The 27,562-nt window shown below is 40.3% G+C and overlaps 2 protein-coding genes across 4 annotated transcripts; both read right to left on the reverse strand.

The window, feature by feature from the left end:
• Positions 1-200: 200 nt before the first annotated feature.
• On the reverse strand, positions 201-2,680 carry LOC107814256 (photosynthetic NDH subunit of subcomplex B 2, chloroplastic-like). The gene is made up of 3 exons (XM_016639636.2): positions 2,064-2,680; positions 792-1,232; positions 201-524 (listed from the first exon to the last, which is right to left on the reverse strand). The coding sequence occupies exons 1-3, from the start codon at positions 2,481-2,483 to the stop codon at positions 330-332; spliced, it is 1,056 nt and encodes a 351-aa protein (XP_016495122.1). The 5' UTR covers positions 2,484-2,680; the 3' UTR covers positions 201-329.
• A 3,651-nt stretch (positions 2,681-6,331) lies between these two features.
• LOC107814255 (YTH domain-containing protein ECT4) lies at positions 6,332-13,548 on the reverse strand. Of its 3 annotated transcripts, XM_075252285.1 has the most exons (12): positions 13,310-13,517; positions 13,158-13,208; positions 12,279-12,355; positions 11,929-12,103; positions 11,562-11,629; positions 11,076-11,250; positions 10,875-11,015; positions 10,677-10,765; positions 9,817-10,398; positions 9,511-9,723; positions 9,285-9,431; positions 6,332-6,907 (listed from the first exon to the last, which is right to left on the reverse strand). In XM_075252285.1, exons 2-12 carry the CDS (start codon positions 13,183-13,185, stop codon positions 6,674-6,676), a joined length of 1,929 nt encoding a protein of 642 aa, XP_075108386.1. In that variant the 5' UTR covers positions 13,186-13,208; positions 13,310-13,517; the 3' UTR covers positions 6,332-6,673. The 3 variants fall into 3 exon arrangements, with proteins under 3 accessions (XP_075108386.1, XP_016495119.1, XP_016495118.1); XM_016639633.2 differs by having other exon boundaries at positions 10,875-11,250; positions 13,310-13,548; XM_016639632.2 differs by having other exon boundaries at positions 10,875-11,250; positions 13,158-13,506.
• Positions 13,549-27,562: the final 14,014 nt, after the last annotated feature.

A 27,562-nucleotide genomic window follows, 5' to 3' on the forward strand; every position in this document is an offset into this window, starting at 1 on the left:
TTCTATTAACATGTCTAAGCTTATCTTTTTAATTGCTGCAGTTTAAAGAATGTATCTCTAGCTCAACCATTTTCTGCTTGTTAACAATCATTTGCTTGGAAGGATTTAACTGTTAAAAGAAAGGAAATGAAGTTTCCCGATATCCATTTGTGCTTTGGGATTCTCAGATTGATAACTACAGTTACGCTTTAGGAGGAGGATACAAAAAGGGATTTTTCAATTATATTCAACTAAGTACATTTGATATTGCATAATATTGCAGTTTCTTGATAAAGAAATCAAGAGCTACATAAAGCTTGTAAAAAGAAAATATGTACTCCAGTTTCAAACTATAAATTATCATGCTCAATAACTTGTGCTCCTCTCCACTCTTCACCAGAATTCACAACAAGAGGAACCAACATTGAAGCAGGGCCTGTGCAGATAAAGTATTCCTTCCCATACTTGTCCGAAAATGAACCCGGACTTGATAAGTAAATGTCTTCAAACCCCATACGTATTATCCTGAAGAAGAGCTCACGGCCCTGGGGGAAAAAAACAATGTTAGTGCGAAAACGTATGAGAAATTTGTCCTGGAAATGGCAATACATAGAGATCAAATGATATCTCTTCATCTTGAAATTATAACAACTTTTTTGGGTTGAATTAGATCCAAGACATCAGTACAAACTAAATGGACATTGTTATCCCCACCAAACAATGAGTTATAAAGCGCGCCATTAATAGTAGAAACAGCAAGCATGATAACCTATCCACTAGGAGAGTAGTCTTTTGTTTTGAATGTGATATACCTGATCAATTGTTTCATATTTTGAAGGTATTGAATTATAAAATTCCTTTGCTCTTTCTTCTGGTGGAACACTGTAAAGTCTACTGAGCTTGTGCTTCAGTACAGTGATGGGAACATCTTGAGCAGACCATATTCCCGGCTTCAATTCTGGCTCCCAACCAAACGAGAATAAACCAGGCTCCTCAGTTTTCATTGCTTCCCCTGGAGATAAAATTTCAAAGGGAGAAGACAAAGGAGGATGTGCGCAATAAGTGCAGCTGCGGAGTCCTTGTATTCCTGTACCCCCTCTTGTCTTAGACTTCAAATGGCTTAGTATAGCACTCGTTAACTTGACAGGCTTGCGGCCATTGTTCTTCACTATAACTGCTGTTGCCATGCTCAGTGGATAGAGTGACACCACATAGTTAATATCAAGAGTCCCTCTGCTGCAGCTCAATTCAACCTGAAATTTTTAGTACATAGTGTCTGTCACAGTTATTCAGCTGCATCCCCTTTTTGAGAACAACAACAACAACAACAACAAGCACAGTTGGGTGAGATGTACACAGCCTTACCCCTATCCTAGAAGGACAGAAAGACTGTTTCCGATAGACGCTCGGCTGGAGAACGGATGACAAAAGTAATGGCAACAAGAAGGAATAACAGAAAGATAAAAATATTGAAGCCAAGAAAGCAGTTGAACTCTAGGTAATAATAGCAACCTATGAATAAAAGGATATCATACTAACACTAATGCTAGCGAACTGGGAAAGACAAAGAGATACGCTCGACTACCTACTAGCCTTCTACCCTAGTCCTCGACCTCCACACCCTCTTATCTAGGGCCATGACCTCAGTCAACTCCAGCTGCGCCATGTCCCTCCTAATAACCTCGCCCGAAGACTTCTTAGACCTACCTCTACCCTCCTGATACCTACTGAGGCTAACCTCTCGCACCTTCTGATCGGGGCTTCTATACAGCATCCCCTTTTTGAGAAATCAAGAAAAATAGCATTTAAACAAGAAAGATAGTATTTCTTTGTGAAAGGGAAAGCTACTTTCTGAACACAACATTTCAGCCTCCACGAAGAGCTACTGGCAAGATTTGGTTTGCCTTTTCCAAATTCAAGCGCCGAATATGCCTAAAGCACTGGTGGTTAAAAGTTAAATTGATACCATGGTGCTTATCCTACTAACATATATTGCAATGATGGACATTTAAGTGATTTTGATGATCATTCAGTCAAGCATTGAAGAAAGATGAAAGAGTAGTGAAAACTGAGTAGTAACTGACCTGGAGAGCATCAATAGAGTCAGAATCAACATCTGTGACAGTCCACTCAGAAGAAGCTTTGGCTGCTGTTGTTGACAATTTAGGCTCCAAGATTTCATTGATTACCAGAGCAATGCCACCTCTAGAATTAGAATAAAAAGAGGAAGGAGGAGGAGGAAGGGTATAAAGGACTTCCTCAAAACCATCATCTTTCCAATAAACTTTAGGCTTGTAAGAAGTGATATGGGCATTGGGTATCTGTAGCTTCACTGAGCTTCCATTTCTAACACTCAGCTCAACTGTCCCTTCAGACTCACAAAATTTGATGCCTTTACGACCGAATTTCTGTTCAAGACTTTCTGTAGTTGTGGTGTTGGCTGCAGTTGAAGCTTTAGTTACATTGAGCTTAGGTAGAGAAAGAGATAAAAGAGCTGCAGCCATTCTTAACCACCAACAAGAGAAAGAAAGAAAGAAAGAACAAGTCTGTCTTGTCTTGTCTGAGAGTTTATGGGTGCTTAGCTTCCACAAACACAGAGACCAGTGAGTGCATAGTGGCTAAGGCCTATCTCCACCTCCTCCTTTCTTTCTCCAAAAACTTACTTTGGCACATTCTGCTACAGCGACCACTAAGCCCAAATAAGACATTTTCCTACCCCTGTTATGTTTTATTAAGAAATTGTTCATTCGACTTATTAAAAAATACACGATACTTTCAAATGATCTTATATAGTGACTTTCCAAAACTTCCGTATAACAGTTTCTAAATTCTATGCAACGTGAAAATTGTACCTTTATAGATTCACAAAAACTTCCTAAAATAGATCATATTGCAAATAACCAAAGAGTTTCCACCAAGTAAAATGTATTCCCTGGTTTAATTTTGTATAATGGTGTTTGACAAAGCTTTGTACACAGCATAAGCTGTATGAATGTGAATTGGAGGGATTTTCTATTTCTCTTTTTCCTAGCGAAAGTTCAATTCTACTAAATTGCCACTAGAAAATGCATAGAACCATAATTTGAAGGTCGCTATTGGTTGCCTCTCCATCTTGTATCACTAAAGTACATGGTTGAAATTTCACCAAAAAGTTAAAAGAAAACAAGAAAATTGAAGAAACGATGCAACTAGGTCCCCGCTATGCAACTTTACCCATGATTTAATAGCACATCTACTACTCGCAAATACAATTAATCTCCCTAATTGAAAAGTTATACTATTGACTTCCTTTAACTTAAGGTCAAGCGGTACTGTCATTTTTACACCTTTCTTTTTTCGTTTTCTTGTACAAGTGTTTGGATATAGAGTGCCGGAACTGTCATGTCTTGCTAGTATGACAATGGCTACCATCATAAATAGTTATGTTTACTTAATTTCAGGAAACATAGTAGTTGATTTCGGATAGTTTGCAACTTGTTTAAGATGACTGGTCATTGGTACATTGGACCAATAAGGCGTTAGACCATATTGGATATATACGGGTTACCCGTAGAAATCAAAATAATTACCCCGATTCTATCCATACAAAATAATTACACGACCCTACCCATTAATATTTCGGTATATATGTATACTATTATAGTATACCATTGAAGTATATCTATATACTCTTACAGTATATTGTGATACAATAGCGGTATATTATTGGACAACTGTGTTTTAGTTTAATTTTTTGCCAAAAAGCTGCATATTATTATTAGTATACCGTTTCGGTATATATGTATACTATTACAGTATATTGTTATAGTATAACTATATACTCTTACAATATAATGTGATACCTGATATTAGGCCAAAAATGTATATATTTAATTATTGTTGCCTCACATTCTATTACTTTTAATCGTCTTTTGAGTGTTAATTATATTACTTTGTACTTAATATTATATTTTAACTGTGTAGGAATAAAGCAGTGTGAAGATGAAGAGATTTGGAGCAAAATTAAATAAAATATAGAAGAAAAAGAAAGAAAATTAAAAGAATAAAAAAAGAGGGGACACCCTTTGGGTTTTGTCCCCCCAGGTGGAAGACAAGAGAAAAGAAGAGAAGCAAAGCAAAGCAAAATTTGAAGGAATTGGCGTGAAACAGCCAGGGCCAGCGCTAGGCTTTGATCTGGACGCTGGAGGCGGGAACTTTTCTTAGTTCGTTCGGGACAAGGTTATTTCGGCTCAAGACCCTCCCCCTCCCCCCCACCAACTCGTATAAAAGGAGTTATAAACCTATTTTGGAGGATAACTAACATACTTTGTAGGAGAATTCACACGAGGGAACACGACCACGCTTCGAGGAGGCTTCTAACTAGTTTTTCTTCTCTTCTCTTCCTTTAATCTCATAATTTATTAGTTCTAGAGTTTTGGGTGATACATGAACGTTGCAGTTTGAAGCTTGAATTGTTCTTATTATTTTATCATATTGGTTTATTTATTCAATCTTGCGCTTAACTATTTGATTGCTTGATAATCAATTGAATACTATCTACGAATCTAGGATTGAACTCGGGAGAGGAAATTCTAGATTGCATATAAGATTGAGTAGAGCAAGATCTTAACTCTGAGTGGGGGGCGGATTTGCGGTTAGGATAGGAATATACCTAATCGCCTTGCTTGGTTACTATACAGGAATTATTAATGCGTTCTTGTTAATTCTAATTCCATAGGAATATAGGCATTAGATTAGCTTGAATAAGCGAGTAGTACTTCGGGAGAAGGTTACGAGCAATATTAACCCTGTCAACCAATAAACCAGATAAATTAATTAGACGATTTAAGTGAAAAACTCAACGGGATTGTTAGCTAACCCATAGCTCTAGAATATTTTCTCCCATTGAACTCTTCTCTAAGATTGCAGACTTGTTTCCTTTAATTTCATAGTTTACTATTCTAGATAAATTTTAGTTAAATATTCATGCTTTACGATTCACTTGAATAGATTAATTGTTTGGTTTATTTTAGTTGATAATTAATCACAAGTCCCTGTGGGTACGATATCTGGACTTATAATCCTATATTACTTGTCGACCACGTATACTTGTGTGTGCGTTTGGGGGCAACAATACCGTAGCGGTATAGTGTTGGGTAAATGCGTTTTTATTCAAGTTTCATCTGAAATATTGCATATTATTACAATATATCATTTTGTTAGCTCTTTTTTTTTTAAAAATATTTTATTTCGTTTTTTCTTTGTCATTAGATTGTGTATCATATAATAAGTCCTAGTAACAATAATCCTCAAAGTTAGTTAATCGCAGTATGTGGTTAGGAGCAGATGTAGCGTTTCGGATACGAGTTCAACTGAACTCATAATTTCCGACACAGAGTATAGATTTATATGTAAAAACCTATTAAAATCTCAACAAGTATTAGATTTGAACCCATAATTTTAACAGTATAATAAGTTCAATGCTAAAACCTTAAAAGCTGAACCCATTAAATTTATATCTTGGAACCACCTCGGTATGTGATTAAAGAGTTAACTTATCCATGGAGTTCATTAATGAGACGTTTTGGATCGGGGTATCTTAATCTATGAATGCAGGGGAAAAAATACAAAGAAGCTCTTGAAGCTTTCAAACAAAAGCACATACGTTAAAAAGATGAATAACGTGCAATGTAGAAAAAATAGGAGAAGAAAAATACAAAGATATAAAGTAATTAATGGGAGAAAGGAGAGAGTAATCAATGGGAGAAAGGGAATGGCAGGGAAAAGTTAGGATAAATAGGAAAAAATAGGAGAGAGAAAATACAAAGAGACAAAGAGTATTTAATGCGAAAATGGCAATGTCCGTAGAAAGCCGGGGTAAATATTTTGGACCGTGAGTGTATTATGTAAAAAATTTTGAGTAAGTAATTAGTTTGGTCCGAATGGGCATTTTGTGTAGATTAAACACCGCTGACAAAATTTTAGTAATAGGGTAATCATAACTCAATTAACTTCAAATGTTATCTAACCAAATGGTTGACAGATTTTGAAGTTTCAAGTGGTTTTCTTAAACAAAATTTAGTATAGAAATGACTCAATGGAGCAACTGTCATAGATGATTCATATAATATAATTAACCTCTATTAGATTGAGATGGATGGGTGGTTATAACTGATTGACAAAATGTCAAAAGGATTTCCCATCCCTATGTTGGTTAATAAAATGCTTGTCTGTCAAGAGCTTTTCTTATTGATGTCGATATTACCTAAACATGCCCAGTTAACAAAACTCACATGTTATACATTCATGAATGCGTATCCATAGTTGCTAATCAATAAAAAAACCTTGACTCACTCATAATAACAAGAACACATGAACAAAACCTCAACAAATTTAACAAAAAAAGAGGGAAATACAAGATCGTTTAATAAAAGCTGAGTCTAAGCCAAAAACTAAAAAACCAAATAAAAGATCAAGAAGATATGAAGTCCACTAAGTAATTGCAATTCTCAAAGGAGTCCAAGCTTCTAGCTGCCAATAAAGAAAGTTTTGAGCTACTTGTTTTATTACCATCCTAGTAAAAGAAAACATATTGCATGTGACAAAAAACAAAACCTTCTGCTATGCTAATTGGATCCGGTAAAAAGCTTCGCATAAACCCAAGTTAACGAACGAGCCCACGAAGAGAGAAAAAGAGAAAAGTAAAAGAAAACACTCAGCAAGCACTTCCCGTTCCATTCAATAAGACTTCATTGTCTTTAGCATTTGGTTGATCTTTGGCAGCTGTGGTTGATCTTATTTCTTCAGATGGCTTCAGTTCCCCATCTTCAGATCTGGGTAGACCAGTGGAACCCCCAGATGAAGCAGGTATTTTTGACCATTCTTTATCTATTGGCCTATCTTGCTCAGTTATTTGGGTCGAAGCAGCAGATTGATTGACATTTCCAACCTGAAATATCAGACACAATCACTAACCCAAAATTAACCGAGTGTCGAAGAAATGACATGCAGTAATTACCTAAATAAAAGAATATTTGCAACTTTTACATTGGTGTAATGCATCAAAATGGAGTAGGCACAATTTCTCGGACCAAGAATTGAAGCAGCGTACTGCTTGGCAGGGGAGGTCGGGGATTTACGACAGCTCTACGTCTGTCAATCAACTGCCGATGGTGCAGGGATATGGATGGGACAGGAGGGCTATAATGGTATATTCACAATAAGATCCTTTTACAAGATTTTGTTGAAAAGGACAACAAGGTAAAGCAATCTGGACCACTGAGTGCAAAATAAAGTGGCTTCTCCACTTCCTTTTTTTGTTTGGCCAGCTGCATGGAACTCTTAACCGTTAAAATCCCAAGAGCAAAGACAAATTGACATTGGCTGGTGCAATGTGTATCATACTAGTACTAGGAATAAGTGGGACACTTGGTCACACCGCATGACATGGGATTTGATGGTGAACATGCTCAAAAATTGGGTGACGGGACAGAACAAGCAGGATCATTAGGTGTGGTATATACTGCTTTCACTGATATTGAGATGGTTTGCAATTTTTTTGGTGTAATTTTGGAGCAAATAGGATTTACAATCTATATAAATGATTAGATGGAAACTAAACTTCTTGCATAGTACTCGTATAGTTCTTGAATCCCAGGGGTTGTCCCCCTTGGATCAACAGCACTGGCTTGTCAAAAAAAGTCGGGTATTGTATCAACGGATGAAAAGTAATGAAATTCGACTTTTGCCTGATAAAAAAAGGTCAGGTATGGTATCAACACAGTGCAAACTATCCCAACTAGTCCACCTACATCTATAACACAGCTCAGTAACTTGGATTCTGAATAAAATATGCATGGACATAACTAGAGTTTGGTGGTTTCAAACCAACACCAGAGAATCAAAACTATAAATCCAAAACAAAGCAACTTGTTTATAGCGCCGTCCTCCCTCCAGCAAGCTCTCCGCTCATATATATATATATATATATATATATATATATATATATATATATATATATATATATATATATAGAGAGAGAGAGAGAGAGAGAGAGAGAGAGAGAGAGAGAGAGAGAGAGAGAGAGAGAGAGAGAGAGAGAGATAACAAATTTTCTAACTACATGGACATAATACAAATTTGGCAAGTTTAAACAAATATCAGAGATTCAAATATATTTTAAATGGGCATTCATGTAACTCCAGACCAAAGCAACTACGTAAAAATCCCCATGCTCCCTCTAGCAAGTTCCCAGCTTCCCGGCCACTCAATCACCCTCCTTCTCTCTCTTCATCTTAAAGTAGAATCTCCTGAAATCATGCAATTCATCAAACACACACACCCTATCCACTGGACCCTGGAAGTGTTTCAACTTATTGTTTTCTGATGAGCAATCGTCATTTCACCACAGTTCCTATCTATGTTAAACTTTACATACCTGTAAGTATTGGGATTGGAAATGTATGTGCGTTTGTATAAGGGTTGGAGAAATATTATCTTTTTAAATAAGTTGGTGAAATATTACCATTTAATATTGTGGTTATTGGATTGGTTAACTATGCACCATGGAACTTTTATGGAAAATCGGTCACAACTATATTTTTTTTTTAAAGATAAGGTTAAGGTAATGTTTACAACTCTATTTTAGATCCAACAGAAAACAGCTGTTGTGTTGCCAACCCAAAACTATTTACAAACTATAATCAGCACAATCAGGTCTGGTTTGGTCCTCTGGACAAGATTTGCAGATACTAAACAACAAGACTATAAATAATTTGACTAGTCTCGGGACAATTAAGTGACAAGGTAAGGACGGCTCCATCAGTAAAGATAATGTGGGTTAATTTGAAGGCTTAGGACAAATCTTCAAATTAAAAAGAAAATGGAAAAAGGACAAATGGTAAGGTTTGCAGGGAATGAATCGTGGAAAGTTAAATTGGGAAATTTTTGTTGCAAGCAATCAAATCCTCTTTTTGTCCCTCCAACCAATTATGCGGAACAAAATCCCAACTCTATATCCTCTCATCAAACACCAAGCAAGTATAGGCCAGTGTTGGGACAGATTTTCTTTAAAGCCAAGAGCTGTTTTTAGGTGAAAACAACCAACTTAACTGAGATAGAAGCTATCCAAACACAATTAGTTTCCCAAAGTGTCCCATAAATCTGGAAAGCCTTTCCAGAAGCATTTCAAAAAGAATGTTCAAGCACCCTCTTAGCAGCTTAATGCATTTTTATCTCTTACCAATCGTTGAATCAAGCAACTATGCAACAAATAAAACGAACAACAAAAGAAGATGAATCAAGTGTAAAGAAAAAGATCAATATACCTGTTTATTCAGTTGACGCTGTTTAGCTTTCTTCTCTTGCATTATCTTCTGACGCCCCTCATAGAAATCAAAGTCATCTAGAATGCATGTCTTGCTGGAATGTGTCTTGAATATTTGAAGTATTTGAAGACCCAGCTCAGATTTTACCTGCAGCATCGGAAGATATCAAAAATTCAGCCAGAGAAGCATAGATTAGAAATTTGTAGCGCAAGGGACTATCACACACCTCCTGAGTATCTCTGCTGTTGGTTACAGGTTTATTTTCATTGTTTTCCAATGTAATGTGCCTCAAAATGATATTAGGAACATCTTTCACAATATGCCACTTCACTGGAAAGCAACCATTCCACTTGTCCTGCTGCCAATACTCAACAGTTTTATCAAAGTCAACTGGACCAATCATCTCTGCAAGACCAACAAACTGCCCACTTGCATTGACCTGTAAAACACCACAAAGGAAATTAACTAATACTCCCAAAGGTTGCCACTAGATGGACTTGCCTATTTGCAAAGGTGCAAAGATGATACTTACAGAAAACAGCAGAAAAACAGGACATCCCCCAGACTTCTCCTCAGCTTCTCTGTAAGCTGCATCCAGTTTCTTGTTACCGTTGGGTGTGCTTGCCCATACACCGTATTTAATGCTTTTGTGAATATCATCCTCGCTGTATGATTTAATGACAAAGAACTTTGCATCTGTGTATGTTTCAGGGAAATCATCTCTGTTGTACTGCTCCCTATCTGGGAAAAGGGGTAGATTATCCTCATCACAGTTGCCTTTTAGTGGAAGACTCTGCCCCTTAACTGCTAAGGATATAGGTTCAGAATCCTTCTGGTCCTTGAAACCCTTTCCCCGGGGTCCTCTGTTCAATTCATTCAACCCATCAGCGCTTTCATTGCTGTTGGCAGATAACCCATTACCACGGCCACGAGGTCTATACTTGTGATCAGCAACCAACCAATCACGACCACCAGTCCTAAGATCATAAATACTAGGTGAAAATCCTAAACCACTTCTAAACGCGTTTCCGTATTGGCCATACATCCGATTGTTAGGATACATCTGATTCATATATCCTCCCATTGCAGATGACGCTCTTGGATGCTGCATACCCTGTTGCATAAAAGGATAGAATAAGGCGAAGAGAAGGATGTATCCAGGTCTACTGAATGCTCCATTTCCAAATCATAAACACCATTGGTAAATTAAATCCAGTTAATAATGCCCAAAAAAAAAGGAAAGGGAAGCAGATCCACAAGTTGAAAATTCGGGAGAGCAGCATGTTTAGCCACCATAAAACAGGTAGGAAAAAGATGAATAAGAAGTACTGAATATCAAGGACACACAGCAATCAAGCGGTGCAAATGACAAGCACCTTAAGAAATACCTACCACTGAATGTGGAAGAGGACGCAGATTTTGAGTACCTCCAGAAGAGAAATTGCTCCCACGAGGAACTGCTGAAGAGACCCAAGGACTTACTGCATCAACAGATTTGTGATGATAAAAAACATAGAAGCTTCAAGGATATATCTAACAAACTAATTCCTTGAACCAAATCTCTTCCTTATAATCCGAGAAAAGGGATACCTGATGGCATGCCTCCCCAACCATAGGAATCAGAGGATTTCGCAGAAGAATTCTGGTAAGTTGGTCTTACAGACTTTGACGTATTGGTTCGATGAGTCACGGTACTCCCTACACGACTCTGATTTGCTTCGGTTGATTCAGCTGGAAATCGCACTTGGTCAGGTGCAACAGAAGGTGAAACCGCTGTCTGGGAAGTGTTACCTTGGTTTGAAGGGTAAGATCCACTGGTCGAAGAAGCGGACTGAAAATAAGACGATGGGTATTGGTATTGCTGAGGGCCATAGAGCTGCCTATCATGTCCAACATGCGAACCCGATGGGGAGTATGTCCCATATGGTGCATAACCATACCCATGTTGATAGTCACCGAACATGCCCTGTTATCAGCCACCAGGACCGGAGAGAATCAAAAGCTATCCTCAAGTAATAGACTAATAAACAAGATCACAAGAATAATAACAAACAACACGAGGTCAAACATCTTCCAGTTATAGAGAAGAGAAGGATAAAGGGGATGGGGAGATATGTCATCAGGACAAGTCACAGATCACAGTACCAACTCTTCTTGGTTAAAAGATCACAAATCACAAGGAAATTCTAGGAATCAATTTCAAGGCAAAATTCTATAGATGGAAAATAAACAAATAATAAAGGAAACATAACTATTTTAAAAAAAATAAAAACTTACTTGAGGCATTTCAACTCCATCGGCGCTTGCAAATCCATCCCACTCATTGCCTGATGATCCATCATAACCTGTATTAAGACCATATCACAGGGGGATGAACAGACAAAAACTTTATTGATAGAATGAAAAATATACCATCAAAAGGTACACTAGGCAACTGACCAAATAAAAGACCTTCCTGACCTTCATTCCTAATGCTACCTAGATAATTCAGAATTGCCTAGCAGCTTATCCATCCTAACAACTTTATATCATGTAATTTAGCTGAATGTCCAATGATGAATCAAAATAATGGGCAACACAACATGCTGTTAAGTTTTTTATCAATTGATAAACAACACTCTCTATACTGTCTGGTGTTTGTTACCTCCATAATAGTATGTTGAAGAAGGGTATGTTGGAGATGTGTATCCGTTTGGGCTGTAAAACATGCTTGGCCCTGTGAAATCCTGATTAAAGGGGCTTGTTGATCTCTCAAAAGGCTTGTTCATTCCATTCGCCATGGTGCCAGGTTCAACAGGTGCATATTGAACAGATGAAACCTTTTTATCAAGAAAGAGGGATTGACAGTAAAGGGAATTAATTTTCAACTCAACCAAGACATCCTTTGTTGTCAAACTTTAATGAAAAAATACAGCAAAGATGCCAAAATTTTCATCTAGTGGCATGCATTGGAAAGTCAAAATTAATCTCAAGATCTAACGCAACAACCAGTACCTGCTTTGTTGAGTCACGAGCTTGAAGGGACTTATTCTCGGAATCCAAATGCAAGTCCTGTAGCAAATCTGCTGTTTCTTAAGCAATGTGAATTAAGGAGACAAAAAAACATTCCATAAACCCAGGGTCGGCCGGACATCTTATTTAAACAGCTCATCCATTAAGAGTTTTGATGCCATAAATTCGTCTGATACATAACTTACATACTAGATATATTCCACAAGCATGTCAAACGTCATTAATATATACCCCTTCTGTTCCACTCTATGTGACAGTACCTGTTTGGAGGGTCAAAGGAGTTTTTCTTTGACCACAACCTTTATCTCAATTACTATTTAAATAGTTTGAAAGTTAACTATGTGACCTAATAATATTTTGACATAGTTTTTCTAAGTATGTAAATTTTATTTCAAAATACTTTGAAGATTCTATGTCTGCTTACTCCGAATCATGCCATTCCAAAAATCCAACTAAAGTTCTTTTAGAAAAATTAAAATTGACCCAATAACAACCCACAAGCAGGGCAGAGGATGGTTCTTCAAGCATATCATTGCACTAATAAAACAACAATTGCGCAATTAATTCCATAAGTATCAATTTTTCTTTTTTAATTTCAGCACTCCCCAAACAGCCATGAAATTAAGAAACAGAAAGAAAAGATAAAGTAAGAAATTATAGAAACGATACATATTCGGTAGTCAAACAGGGAGCATAAACCCTAGTAAAAACCACACAAAACCAGTATTAAAGAGAGAGAGAGAGAGAGAGAGAGAGAGAACGGAAGCGTAATAAAAATAAATACTTACAATTTAAGCAAACCCCAGATGAGAAAACAATTAAAAGAAATGAATTAAGAGAAAGAGAGAAAGAAAAGGATACGATCTGAGGAAGGAACAACAGCCGCCATAGGCAAAAGATCGACCAAAACACCTGAGAAGTGAGGTTTAATTATACGTTATTTATCCCGTGGGGGGAAAATGTGACCTAACTGTATATACTACCCCAAAATGAAGAAAAGTAGTACTCAGTACTTGATAAATGAGAGAGAGGGAAAACTTGGGGAAGGGGTTAGTTAGCCGCACAGGAGCCAAGAAGGCTATTTTGTGTTTCGGTTTCGGCGTTCTCAGACTCAGAGGGGAAAGTGAAAAATTTCTTTACGTAAAGTATTGTGATTCAAATAGCTCCACGGCTCTTTCTCCCAAACCGGAAACGTTTTTCCTTTTCTCCCTTTTCTTGTTTTATATATATACTATATAAACTTGCCACCATTTTTGTTTATTTGGGTGTTTGATAGTATGAAGCAAAAAGTTTTCGCAATTTTTAAATAAGTAGATTTTATTTATTTTTAACGTTTGATAAGTGAATGAAAGATATTATTTTAAAAAATATTCATATATAATTAGGCAAATATTATGGTGTAAAATTGAGGCAGTAGAGTGGTGGGGATGGTCGGGGTTGGGTGAATATTAAAATCTTTTAAATTGCACGATTGAAGTTCAATAAGTGCACTTCGATTGATCTTAATACTAGATTTTTTAGTTATATTGGATTTCATTTCATCCTAATTCGATCCTTTATTAAGTAGTTTTACGAAACAGTAAGAGTTATATATACAAATGTATTCTTATAGTTCTCAAGAACTAGTAAAGGTGAAGAAAAACTCTTTGTACTTATTTTGAATTTGACTTGTCGAAATTCTATTGAATGAGAATTTGCAAGAATATATATATATATATATATATATATATATATATATATATATATATATATATATATATATATATATATATTGTTTACCCTCAAAATCGGATAACAATTAAATTTGTAAGTGGTTTTAAGGATACACGGATTAACTTGATACTAAGCGATAAATTAAGTAACTATTGAACAAACAAAGACAAAATAGATTCAAACACAGGAGGAAGATAGTTCCAGCCTTAGTGAAATATTCACCCTCGATTCGGGCTCACCACCGCCGGCACCAATGAAAAAGAGTAAGTGTTAGTGACAAAGAAAATAATAATATATTACTTTTGAGTGCGTGTTACAATGTGCTTCATGAATTATCAGACCCCCTTTATATAGTAAGGGAGTCATACTTTAGATACAACTCTATAAAAGGTAAAAAAATCTTCTGATTAACTGAATGTCGGTTCCTTATTGATACATGCCGAGATCCTCACCGTGATATCCGGCCGGTCACGGATATTTCGGCCTTCTGTTGGCTATGATTGATTGTTCGACAATGTTCTTCGAAGTCGTTCGAGGCTAGGACCGATTCCGGAATTATGACCTCGACATTCTCGAGGGTAGGTGTCATGCCCGCGGATTCTGGCTCGGTGGGACCTTTGGCTCGATTTCGGTCCCTTGCCACTATGTCTCGAGCCTGACTTATCTTGTCAGAGGCCGGGATGCACCATGATCTTGATTTCACCCGTATACAGATAGTCCCCTCGTTTCTCGGAGAGTAAACGACGAGAAACGACATGAGCTTCTGATTCTTACTTCGACACATCGCGAAAGAAACAACAAAACATCTGAAACGTCTCGTCAGTCAAGTCATAATGGCATTAAATGTATGTCAGCCGCCGGTTGGCCTTCCCTGGACGTGAAACGTCACTGAACTACTATAAATACCCCCCTCCCCTGTTCATTTTTATTTTACATCAAACCTTCAACCCTCATACCCTCAGGATTTCAATACTCTTTAGCACTTACCCCGGTTACTCGAGGTCCTTTGCAAGAATTTTTACCCATCTTCTTCTCAAGCCAACAAGTCTAATCCTTCAACTTCCTTTCTTTCTTCATCTTTCCCAGATTTCCCTCCATTTTTACTTTCTAAAGGAATGGCAAAGACTTCCAAAATCGTTCCCCAGAAAGAAGCTCCTTCTACTTAGCGGCCCACTACTGAGGTCGAGGAGACCGCTCCGAGCGTGGCCATTGATGAACCAGTACCCGACCCCCCCTTGAAAATGTTCATCCCTGGGGGATGCTCGGTCACTGACAATTTCAAGGTTGAAAAGCCTTCCTTCGTACAGGGTCGGTGTAAGGAGGTCTTGAGATATATCTGCTTGATTACCGAAGAGGTCCTCCCTACGGTCCGAAAAGACTGCAACTGAGCCGATAAATACATAGTGGTCCCCGACCCCGAAGAGGCCATTACCACCTATGTCGAGGGATATCTAAGTTTTTATACTTATCTCTTTACATTGAGCCCGGTAAACCCGGTCATTTTAGATTTATGCAAGAGGTACAACGTGTGTCTAGGCCAGATTCACCCATCACTCTAGAGGATCGTGATCCTCCTCTAATTTTTTGTGAACAAAATCGATGGGTTCTCGTTCACCATTGCCATCTACTCCACTTATACAGTCCCATAATCTTCCCGGGAGGCTAATAAAGCTCGTGTGTCGGGCCAGTAAAGCCCCATTCTCAAGTATCGATGAGGACCGGGATCGAGGATGGCAGGGCCGTTTTGTCCGAGTGAAGACTTCGGACTTGATTCCGGCTGAATGCATACCATTCCCCGAGAAGTCGAATACGTCACGTAAGTAGAACTTCTTTCGAATGTTGATTTTATTTTTACTTCTCTTTTCCTTATCGGTATTCGTAGTGGTGTAGCCGTCGCTCGGGTCCCAAATGCTGTCCCTCGACCCAACCCACTCCTTGGGTCGAGGGTATTGTTTCACAGATGCCCTACTCCGAGTGCTCGTGGCAAAAACTCTTGAAGGGCCGTTAGGAGGCTCGTTCCAATGGTGAGACTTCTTCCCCAAGTAGGTTGTGTTAGGCTTCTTCTTTTAACATTAAGCCCTTATTTCCTTTACTTCTTTTTGTAGGCTTGCCTAAGGATGTCGAGCTTAGGCCTACAGTCGGTGGCGAGGACTTACCTGTTGAGTCCCCTGTTCCAGGACAGGCCAGAGAGAGGAAAAGGAGGAGGGCTCCGAGTTCCCCGAGCTCGGAGAAAAAAAAAACAAGGAGAAGGCTAGTGGGCAAGCCAATGGAAAACACCAGCTCCCGAGCACCAACTTCGGACTTGCTCTACCGGCTGAGGGACGAGTGTGAGAGAGAATAGCCTTTCATTTTTGTGGCCCGCTAGCCGTCACCCCTCGGAGAAAAGGGGGCCATTGAACCAGAGATCCGTGAGGCCGATATGCCTCAAGCTAGGGAGGTCGGTGATGAGGCTGGGGCTGAGGCTTCCCAGGATGCGAGCAGTGCCCCGAAGGAGGCACTTGGAGTGATAGACATCACCGAGTCCATGTACAACGAGGCCCAAATGGTGAAAGAATGCCCCAGCGAGGAGGCCCACGGAGTGGACGACCCCTTCCACTGCTTTTTTGATAGCGTGGATTCCACCGCCACAGAGGATGTCACCAGGTTAGGTGACTTAGAGGTACCGAGGAAAAGTCTATCCTCTGGGGAAGGTGGGCCTAACTCGAGCCCGAGGCTGATCAACCGGTTCCCTGCCCCGAGTGCGGATCCTGGTCGGAAGCGATCCATTATCATCATCGTTCCGAAGGATGCCCGGGTTTTTTCCGCCCCCTTAGGGGTGGCCAGTTACCTCTGGTTCCTAGTGACTGAAGAAGACCACGCCAAAATGAATGAGGTAGACACGCCATGCCTGTTTAACAAAGCACAACAGGCACTGAACCGGGTAACTATAGATAATTCCTGATGAGCTGAACCAACTCGAAGCCTAAGTCAAAGAGCTTGCTGAGAAGAGAGACACGTATAAACTTCTCAGCGAGCAACGTGAAGAATAGGCTAAGAGCCTTCGAGCTGAGTTGAACGCGGCTCGGAAAGAACACGTCGTCCTGGTTGAATAGGTAAAAAATCTTTGGAGTTAGTGACGATGAGCTAGACATGATGACTAATGGTAAGAACCCGCAGGTCCAGCAGAAGATTGATCGAATCGACCAACTCCGGGCCGAGATGGATGTAATCAAGGTCGAGGCCGAAGAGTGGAAAGGCAAGATGGAGCGTTTGGCCTCGAAAAAAGAGACTGCCCGGGCGCAATTGGCCTCAGCTGAGCTCGGCTATTTGTCATGCCCCAAACTCGGGGAGTGCGACCGGCACTAAACCGAGAGAACCCGGCCGAACAAGCCTGTTAGATTTCCTTCTACCCAAACTCATCCATGAATAAAGAGGAGATGTACTCCATTAATCAAATACTAAAAAGATTTTATTAACAACTTCCTTTTCATTCTCATTAACAGCTTCATTCATAATTTCCAAAATATTACGAGTTTATAGAATTACTGAAAAACATGATTTTCAAATACCAACATTTCTAGTTCAATTCCCAACATCAACCACAACTCACAACCTATCTACGGAGCCTCTAAATATGATAGAAGAATAGTATAGAAGTGTCGGCAACAAGGCCCCGGCTATACCTCAAGACACAAAGTGTAGCATCAAGTGACATCGGGCCCGGAATAGAATAGGGCTCACCGAAACCTGCTGAATAGGGAGTAACTGCTAACGAGGACCAAAGTTGCACCGCTGATGAATCACCTGCATCCATTGAAGATGCAGCACCCCTGGCAAAAGAGACATTAGTACATATAGAATAGTACTAGTATGTAAAGCTAACTGTCTTCTTTCAAAACAGAATACCAATGTAAGAAGGGGAAATCCATAAAATAACAAGCCACAATCAATGATATTCAAATGCCAAGTTAAAACATAATAATTTCCAAAATATGAAGATAACACTGGGAAGTGATAATCAAATTATGATGATAATATTATTTTTGGTTGGGAGATCTTTAACACTAATATACCACTGTTCACAATACCAATGTTCAAAATACCAATGTTCACAATACCGATGGTCACAATACTAATGTTCACAATACTAATGCCACCGTACTTTTAGCACGGAGTCCGATCACAACCCGATCGGCTAGGCTATCTCATTAGAGAATCAACCACAATTACTATCAATACCAATACCACCGTAATTTTAGCGCGGAGTCCAATCATGACCCGATCGGATAGGCTATCTCATTAGAGAATCAACCACAATTACAATCAATACCAATACCACCGTAATTTTAGCACGAAGTCCGATCACGACCCGATCGGCTAGTCTATATCATTAGAGAATCAACCACAATTATTATCAATACCAATACCACCGTAATTTTAGCACGGAGTCCAATCACGACCCGATCAACTAGGCTGTCTTATTTGAAGACATCAACCAAAATCTCAATTTCAATTACAATTTCCAGCACAATCACCACCATGTGTGCGACATGGTGTCCGATCACGACCTGATCTGCTAGGTTGTCTTATTCGAGACATCAACCCTTTTATATCAATCAATCTTATCCCAATTAAGAGGAATAATTTATCACATCAATCTCATCCCAAATAAGGGAAATAATTCACAAAAATAACATAGGTGCAAATGTATTTACCTCATCATCTTCCACATTGTATAAATCTCCACTAGTATTTTCAATCAATAACAACAACAATATTTCCTTGACTTATTTGGCCATTCACAAGATTCTTTATTCCGAAAATCACAACTTTAAGTTCATTATAAATGAACAATTTAAGCGCCATAGATTTCTTTCCGAGAAATGGAGTAAAATGATTGGCAATTGATGCGCAAGTTAAAATCATCAGCTAATAACACACCATCTATTCTTGACATATTTTTTCCCCACAAAGGGCAATACACAATTTTCACTCACGAATATGTAAGCATGCAAAACACATTGAAAATACTCACAAATCATAACGTCTGTTAAAACAACCACATATGAGCATGACTTGAGTTTATAGGCTTTTAGACAATTCTATTTTCGAAGTCAATTCGGAATAGTTGAATCAAGGCTCATTTCATAACCTTTCTCACATCATTTCATTTCATTGGCTCCATTGGCCACACGTATAACTTTCACTTATATCAATCATCGCATTTCATACTTCTTTTATATCTTTATAGGTTATCAACAGTAAGACATTTCCAATAAAGGCTTTAAGTACACATATGAGCAATTAAGAGTCTTAAGCATATTGAGTTTTCTTACACAATTTGGAATCATAACCTTCATTTGAAACACAACTCAAAGACATAGCATTTTAATACACGTATCATTCTTGAACACATTCCCAAAGGATAACATAATGTGTTAGGAACATTCAGAACACATTTTGAATACTTAATTCTCGACACTTTGCTTATTCGGGACAATCAAATTTATTGGGAACAACTCGGAACATAGAATAAGGAACTTGAGACAATCATACTTGAAACTTATGAGAACATCATTGAATTCAATTCTAAGAGAGCAGTTTAGCCAACATACCCCAATTGAGCTTTCCTTAAATTACCACAACGTTTTGAAAATTCTAGCAATCCCAATCTATTTTGAGACATAACAAAATTGAACCATAATTAGGAAGATATTCATGATCTCAGCTCGTTTGAGCATTTTATCAAACACTAGGTGTGCAAATTTAACCACAAGGTTCTTCTACAAGATTTCCTTCACTCCACAACCCAATCCTTACTTATTTAAGCTCAACAATCTTTCCACAAATTTTATTGATACATGCATGTATAAACAATACTCTCTCATACCTAAGAATCACATTCCTAATCAACCATCTTCTTTCCAAATTCGAAATTGAAAACTAGGGTATGGAACTTTACCTCTTAGATGAAGAACTTGTGAGATTTCCTTGTTAATCTTCCAAGATTTGAGCAAGACTTGATAAATAATTAGCCTAGGGTTTTCACTCTCTCTAAAGCACTCTCCCTTCTCTCTAAAACATCAGAAATTTTGCTCAAAAATGACCCTTTGCGTGTATTTAACGAAGTTGGGTCGGGTTGTAAAAACCAAAAAATAAAGCTCCAAAATAGGTTCTGCGATCGCATAATCAATATGCGGACCGCATATCGGTTGCATAATTGCTGGCCAAAACGACCAAAAATCTGTCTATGTCTGCAGTCACTATGCGGTCGCATAATGCACCGCAGAACAGTTATGCGGTCGCATAGTCGGCTGCATAATTGCTTCCAGACCGACCCTCTCTTGCCTCACTTCTGCTGCTATTATGCGGCCCGTAGAGTGGTTCTGCGGTCGCATAATGGACCGCAGAAATGCACTTTTCTGCCAAAAATTTTCCTTTACTTTCCAGTGCATTGTTCAACCCAAAAAGTCCGAGCCGCGGCGAGCTTTTCTAAAATCATTAAACACTTAAAAACCAATTCGTCACCACGAAATATTATTTTCTTTTGCAAAATTTTACAGGGCTTTACACTTAAATGCTTCGTAATTGTTCGACGTATTACACTATTGCCGACCGAGAGACCCTCACCAAGGAGCTTAAAGTGGCCAAGTCAGTAGCTGAAGTAACCAAAGCCATTGCCGATGGGATGGTGGCCCAGTATAAAGCCGATGCCGAGGCAGCCTAGGATCGCCTGAAAGACATTGTCGAATACGTGAAGTGGCAGTCCCGAAGGGAGGCCCTCAAGGAGGTTCATGCTCGGGGTTTTGATTTATCGGTCGAGATCAAAAGTGCTAAGGGGCTCAAGGCCGAGGCCAAGGCCAAGAAGTTAGCGTATCCCGAGGGCGATGAAGGCTCAGAGGGTTCGGGAGGATCGGAGGGCGGAGAAGACCCCGATGGATCCGACGATGAGGCGGGCTCCAACGGAGACCAGGCTGTTTAGGTGCCTTGTAGATTTTTCTTTATTTTTGCACCTTTGTACTTTTTATTGAGGCCGTTTGGCCTTTGTAAAGATCTTTTTTTATATATATATAAGGCTCATTTTCCCTTCGACGGGTTCTAAGCTTGTTTCCTTTCGCTCTTTTTTTTTATGATTGTAAAGATATCGAATGCCTTATGTCTTGTTCGGAGGTTCGAACAGGCCTTGTTCCGATATTATTTTACTTAAGACTAGTGGGGGGCTCGGTATGACCAGAATATTTCCCCAAACTACTTAGAATATTTTAGATTACAATTTGCCGAGGGTAGCCTTTTGAACCAGTTTAGATATTTTGAAGGCCTTATATTTTGGTTACGGGTCTCGGATGTCTGCGAGCCATTCTAAGATGGCCGTAGCCTTTCTAGTTCAGGTGTTGCCTAGTGGTCTTGTTACCCCGAGTCATCCGGGCTTAACTGAGACAACAATCCCCAAATGGGGGCGATCGTGGCCTTTAAAGTTCGAGCACTGCCTAATAAGATTTGTGCCCCAGGGCTGTCCGAACCTGGCTTGGGCGGAAGTCCCCGAGTGAGGTGGCTCTTGGGCTCGATGTCTTTAGGGAACCAAATGTAAGAAATAAAAAAATTTTAAGGGACAAAATATTTATCCGCAAGGTAGAAACTTCCTTTTATTTCTGTGTGTAATATACAAAGTTACACATGTGTTCAAGCTTTGTGTCAGGGCTCGGGTGGTCTATGTGGGCATGGTTTATTTGACTGTTTGGCCCTTATAGTAAATCCTATCGATAGAGCATAGACTATTCGAGCACAAAGTTTCTTTCCTTGCTAAAATCATTATCCGAGGGTGATGCCCCCCAGTGTTCTAGGCCGATCATAGAGAAGCCTCAGATACTGTTGATGTGATCCTTGACATCGGTTCACAACCGGTCTTTGATTCTAAGTTACCACAATCCACTATTGCCTCGTTAAAAACCTTGCCAGAAAACCCATTTGGGACAAAATCGGTTCAAGGGAAAAAGAGTGCAACGCGTGCTTTTAGGCCTAAAAACTGTATCGTTCTTTGACGGTCACCTGCAAGTGTTAGTCCAAAATGTCAATAAATAAAAGAAATGAATGGGGTCATACCTTAGCAGTAGTATCGTTTCAAGTGAGTTATGTTCCAGTTGTTCGGTAGTCACTCACCGTTCATTGATCCAAGTTTGTACGATCCTTTTTCGGTGATCTCAATAATTTGATACGGACCTTCCCAATTCGGCCCCAGCTCCCCTTCGTTCGGGTTTTGGGTGCTTAGTGTGATTTTTCTTAGCACTAAGTCCCCGATATTGAAGTGTCGAAGGTTGGCTCTTTGATTGCAATACCTCTCGATCTGTTATTTTTGGGCGTCCATCCGGACGAGGGTAGATTCGCACCTTTCATCTAATAGTTCCAGGCTCGTATTCATGGCCTCTTCGTTTGACTCCTCGGTCGCATATCAGAACTTGAGACTCAGTTCTCCCACTTCGACTGGTATTAGCACATCGGCGCCGTAAACCAACGAGAATGAGGTGGCCCCGGTATTGGACTTCGAGGTCGTACGGTATGCCCATAGGACTTCGGGCAAGATTTCTTTCCATTTTTCTTTGGCGTCGGTCAATCTCTTTATGAGGTTTTGGAGTATGGTTTTGTGCGTGGACTCCTCTTGCCCATTCCCACTAGGGTGATAGGGTGTTGATAGGATCCCTTTGATCTTATGGTCTTCAAAAAACTTGCTTACTTTGCTACCGATGAACTGCTTCCCATTGTCGCACACGATCTCGGCCGACATTCTGAACCGGCATATTATGTGGTCCCAGATGAAATCAATGACTTCCTTCTCCTTGACTTTCATAAATTCCTGGGCTTCCACCCATTTAGAAAAATAGTCAGTCATAAACAATATAAATTGAGCCTTACCGGGTGCCCATGGAAGGGGGCCGACAATGTCCATTCCCTATTTCATGAACGGACAGGGTGACAAGACCGAATATAGCAGCTCCCCAGGCTGATGAATCATTGGAGCATGCCTCTGATATCCATCACATTTTCGTACGAACTCCTTCACGTCTTTTTCCATGTCGATCCAGTAGTAACTGGGTCTGATTATTTTCTAAACTAATGATTCGGCGCCCGAATGACTTCCGCAAGTGCCTTCATGGACTTCCCTCAGAACATACTCGGTGTCTCCTAGTCCTAGACATATTGCGAGTGGGCCATCGAACGTTCTCTGGAATAGGGTACCGTGTTCGGATAAGCTGAACCGGGCTGCCTTCGTACGCAAAGTTCTCGATTCCTTAGGGTCCGAGGGCAGTTTTCCGGTCTTCAGATACTCTATATATTTGTTTCTTCAGTCCCAAGTCAGGCTTGTTGAGTTTATCTCGGAGTGACCTTCTTCCACTACCGATCTCATGAGTTGTACGACCGTCCCCGAGTTGAACTCATTGCCGTCGACCGATGATCCCAAGTTAGCGAGAGCATCAGCCTCGCTATTTTGATCCCGAGGTACATATTGTTGAGTCCACTCCTTGAACTGATGTAATGTTACCTGTAGTTTATCCAGGTATCTTTGCATTCGTTCCTCTCTGACTTCGAATGTCCCATTTACTTGGTTCACCATAAGGAGGGACCGCACTTAGCTTCGATCACCTCTGCCACCAAGCTTTTGGCCAATTTGAGACCTGCAATCATGGCCTCATACTCAGCCTCATTGTTAGTCAATTTTATAGTCCTAGTAGATTATCTAACTACATTACCTGTTGGTGGCTTCAATACAATGCCAAGTCCGGACCACTTTACATTCGAGGCACCGTCCGTAAAGAGGGTCCAGATTCCCGAAGAAGTCCCCGAGTTCAACAACTCTCTTTCGACCTCGGGTATTAGGGCCGGTGTAAAGTCGGCCATGAAGTCTGCCAAAATTTGAGACTTGATGGCGCTCCTGGATCGATATTCGATGTCGTGCCCGCTGATCTCAACGGCCCATTTGTCCAATCGTCCTGAGAGCTCAGGTTTATGCATTATGTTTCTCAATGGGTAAGTAGTTACAACACATATGGGGTGACATTGAAAGTACGGTTTCAGCTTCCTAGAGGCGCTTAGCAAAGCGAGCGCCAGTTTTTCTTGGTAAGGGTATCTAGTTTCGGCCTCACCTAGAGTCCTGCTAACATAATAGATTGGAAATTGCGTACCTTCCTCTTCCCGGACCAGGACTCCACTTACCTCTATCTCGGATACTGCTAAGTACAAGTATAGCGATTCGTCTGTCTTCAGAGTATGAAGCAGAGGTGGGCTCGAGAGATACTGCTTGAGTTCTTCCAAGGCACATTGGCACTCCGGGGTCCATGAGAAGTTATTGTTTTTCTTTAATAGTGAGAAGAAACGGTGGCTCTTGTCGGAGGACCTGACGGCTATGTGTCCGGTTAACCTTTGAACGGTCTTGACGTCATCCACAACAGTGATATCTTCAATGGCCTTGATCTTATCGGGATTAATCTCGATTCCCCAGTTGGATACCATGAACCCGAGGAATTTTTCGGACCCGACTCTGAATGCACATTTCTCCGGGTTTAGCTTCATATTGTACTTCTTCAATATGCTGAAGGTTTCCTGCAAATGTTTCAAATGGTCCTCTGCTCGTAGGGACTTAAACAACATATCGTCAATGTAAAACTCTATTAATTTTCCTATTTGTTCTTCGAACATCCAATTTACTAGGTGTTGGTAAGTGGCACTGGCATTTTTTAGTCCGAATGGCATCACGTTATAGCAGTAGGTGACATACTTAGTGATGAAGGAAGTCTTTTCCTGATCGTCTGGGTCCATCTAAATTTGGTTGTACCCAGAATAAGCATCGAGAAAACTAAGAATCTCATGGCCAGCCGTCGCATCGATCATGTGATCGATGTTGGGCAAGGGGAAAGAGTCATTGGGGCATATCTTATTCAAATATTTATAGTCCACATACATTCTTAATTTGTTTCCCTTTTAGGGACTACTACTACATTCTCTAACCAGTCCGGGTATTTAACCTACCGGATGGACCCTATTTTAAGGAGTTTAGATACCTCGTCCTTGATGAACGCATGTTTGACCTCGGACTGGGGTCTCATCTTCTGCTTGACTGGGTGGAAATTCGGGTCTAGGTTTAGCTAGTGAGTGATTATTTCCGGTGGGATCCCTGTCATATCAAGGTGGGACCAAGCAAAACAATCTACGTTAGCTATAAGGAATTGAATAAGTTTTTTCCTGAGCTCGGGACTCAACCCCGTGCCTAGGTATACCTTTTCATCGGGCAAGTGCTCGATAAGTACGACTTGCTACAATTCCTAGACCGTTGATTTGGTAGTGTCGGAATCTTTTGGAGCTATGAAAGACCTGGGAATCCCATAGTCATCATCTCCATCGGTCCCCTGCTTCTCAGGTTGGGTCGGGGCCGGTGTTGGTAATTTCTATTTGGCTTCTCCCTTGATGAACGAACCCGAATCTTTTGTCATTATTAGTGCAGATATCGGGGTTGCCTCTTCGACCGTGAACATTTTCTTTGCCGTTGGTTGTTTTCCATAAATCATTTTAATCCCTCCTGGCGTCGGGAATTTCAACGCTTGGTGTAGAGTTGAGAGTACTTCCCTCATGTTGTGGATCCATGGCTTCCTGAACAGACATAGAACTTGGCTCCTGAATGGTCCCGGCGACATTCACCGGTAATGTTATCTCCCCTTTAGTGGTTTCGAACTCCATATTGAATTCGTTTAGAACTCGGACTGTAGGTACGATTAGATCTTGCAGACCGAGATGTTATACGACCCTCGATCTGATGATGTTGGTCGAGCTACCTGGATCAGTTAGCACACGCTTAACTCGAGATTTATTTATGAGTACAGATATTAACAATGCATCATTGTAGGGCTGTATGATCCCTTCAACATCCTCGTCATTGAAAGATAAGGTTCCCTCCGACACGTAATCCCGAGTCCGTTTTTCCCTTGTGATGGATACTTTGGTGCGCTTCAGCATCAGCCCCTGGGGAATGTTGACCCCACCGATGATCATGTTAATGATGTGCTGAGGTTCTCCTGCTCGATCTATTTATTAGAATATCTATTCCTGAAATGATTCTTGGCTCGATCGCTTAGGAACTCTTAGAGATGTCCGTTGTTGAATAATCGGGCTACTTCCTCACGTAATTGTCGGCAATCCTCCGTTCTGTGGCCGTGAGTTCCATGATACTTGCACATTAGGTTAGGATCCCTTTGGGCTAGATCGGACTACAGAGGTCGAGGCCACTTGGTGTCTCTAATGCGCCCGATGGCAGTTACAATAGCAGCAATATCGACATTGAAGTTTTACTTTGATAACCTTGGTGCTTCCTTAGGCCCGATGGGCCTGTCAAAACCATTTTTGGTTATGAGTCCTCGGTTATTTTGACTTTGATCGCTTCTCCTTTCATTTCTCGTAGGGTTTTGTCCGGATCCGTTACTCCTACGATCACTGATATACGGCTGATATCAGTCCCTATTTGGCCTCGGTTCACGATCCATGTCTCTATTGGGTCTGTCACTGGTTCAGATAGGATAAACAGACCCGAAAGGGCTCTGAGCTGATCATCTTCGACTCTAATGTTTGACTTATATCGGTTATGCACATCGGCCCAAGTTACGGTCGAATATTCTACCAGATTTTTCTTCAACTTCTGCGAAGCCAACGAGCTTCGAGTATTGAGTCCTTGGGTGAAGGCTTGAATGACCCAATCGTCCGCGATCGGAGGCAGGTCCATCCATTCCATTTGAAACCGGGACACGAATTCTCTGAGCATCTCATTATCCCCCTGTTTCACTTTGAAAAGGTCTGACTTCCTGGTCTCGACCTTGATAGCCCCGGCGTGTGCTTTTACGAAGGAATCTACAAGCATAACAAACAAGTCAATAGAGTTAGGAGGTAGGTTGTGATACCATATCATAGCTTCTTTTGACAAGGTCTCTCAGAATGTTTTCAGCAAGACATATTTGATCTCATCATCATCTAAGTCATTCTCCTTGATGGCACACGTGTATGAGGTCACATGTTCATTTGGGTCAGTTGTCCCGTTGTACTTATAAATTTTAAGCATCCAGAACTTTTTAGGGATCGGCTTCGGGGCTGTACTCGGAGGGAAGGGTTTCTGAACAAACTTCTTGGAGTCTAGGCCTTTCAATATCGGTGGCACTCCGAGGATTTGGTCGACCCTGGAGTTGTAAGTCTCCACCTTCTTGTCGTTAGCTTCGATTTTCTTTTCTCCCATTTCCACCAGCTTTTTTAATTCCTCGATCATCTTTATTATTTCGGGGTTAGTTCCAGGTTCAACTTCATTTGGCCTATCTGCGGCTGGTTCACTTCTGCGAGTGTTTTCTCGGGATGATTCAGGCTCAACTCTACTGTGAGCGCGACTTCGGTTCTGCAGTTGGGGTATCCCTACCTGCTAAGCCTGCAACATTTCAAAGATCACCCGCAAGCTGATCCTATCTCCCTTACCGTCACGAGCATTTTGAGCTACTGACCGGACTCTCCCATGGACACTGTTCTCAGGATCGGTGGGAAAATTTGTGCTGATG

The sequence above is a fragment of the Nicotiana tabacum genome, chromosome 4 (assembly GCF_000715075.1).
Source record: "Nicotiana tabacum cultivar K326 chromosome 4, ASM71507v2, whole genome shotgun sequence".
NCBI lineage: Eukaryota > Viridiplantae > Streptophyta > Magnoliopsida > Solanales > Solanaceae > Nicotiana > Nicotiana tabacum.

Bases quoted from the DNA above. Each gene is read 5' to 3' on its own strand.
- LOC107814256 (XM_016639636.2), bottom strand. From the start codon at position 2,483: ATGGCTGCAGCTCTTTTATCTCTTTCTCTACCTAAGCTCAATGTAACT. The intron at 1,233-2,063 runs GTCAGTTACTAC...TAAAAATTTCAG, and splicing joins ACTCTATTGATGCTCTCCAG to GTTGAATTGAGCTGCAGCAG. The intron at 525-791 runs GTATATCACATT...TTTTTCCCCCAG, and splicing joins AATATGAAACAATTGATCAG to GGCCGTGAGCTCTTCTTCAG.
- LOC107814255 (XM_016639633.2), bottom strand. From the start codon at position 13,185: ATGGCGGCTGTTGTTCCTTCCTCAGATC. The intron at 12,356-13,157 runs GTATCCTTTTCT...ACATTGCTTAAG, and splicing joins TGTTGTTCCTTCCTCAGATC to AAACAGCAGATTTGCTACAG. The intron at 9,432-9,510 runs GTGTGTGATAGT...CCGATGCTGCAG, and splicing joins ACAGCAGAGATACTCAGGAG to GTAAAATCTGAGCTGGGTCT.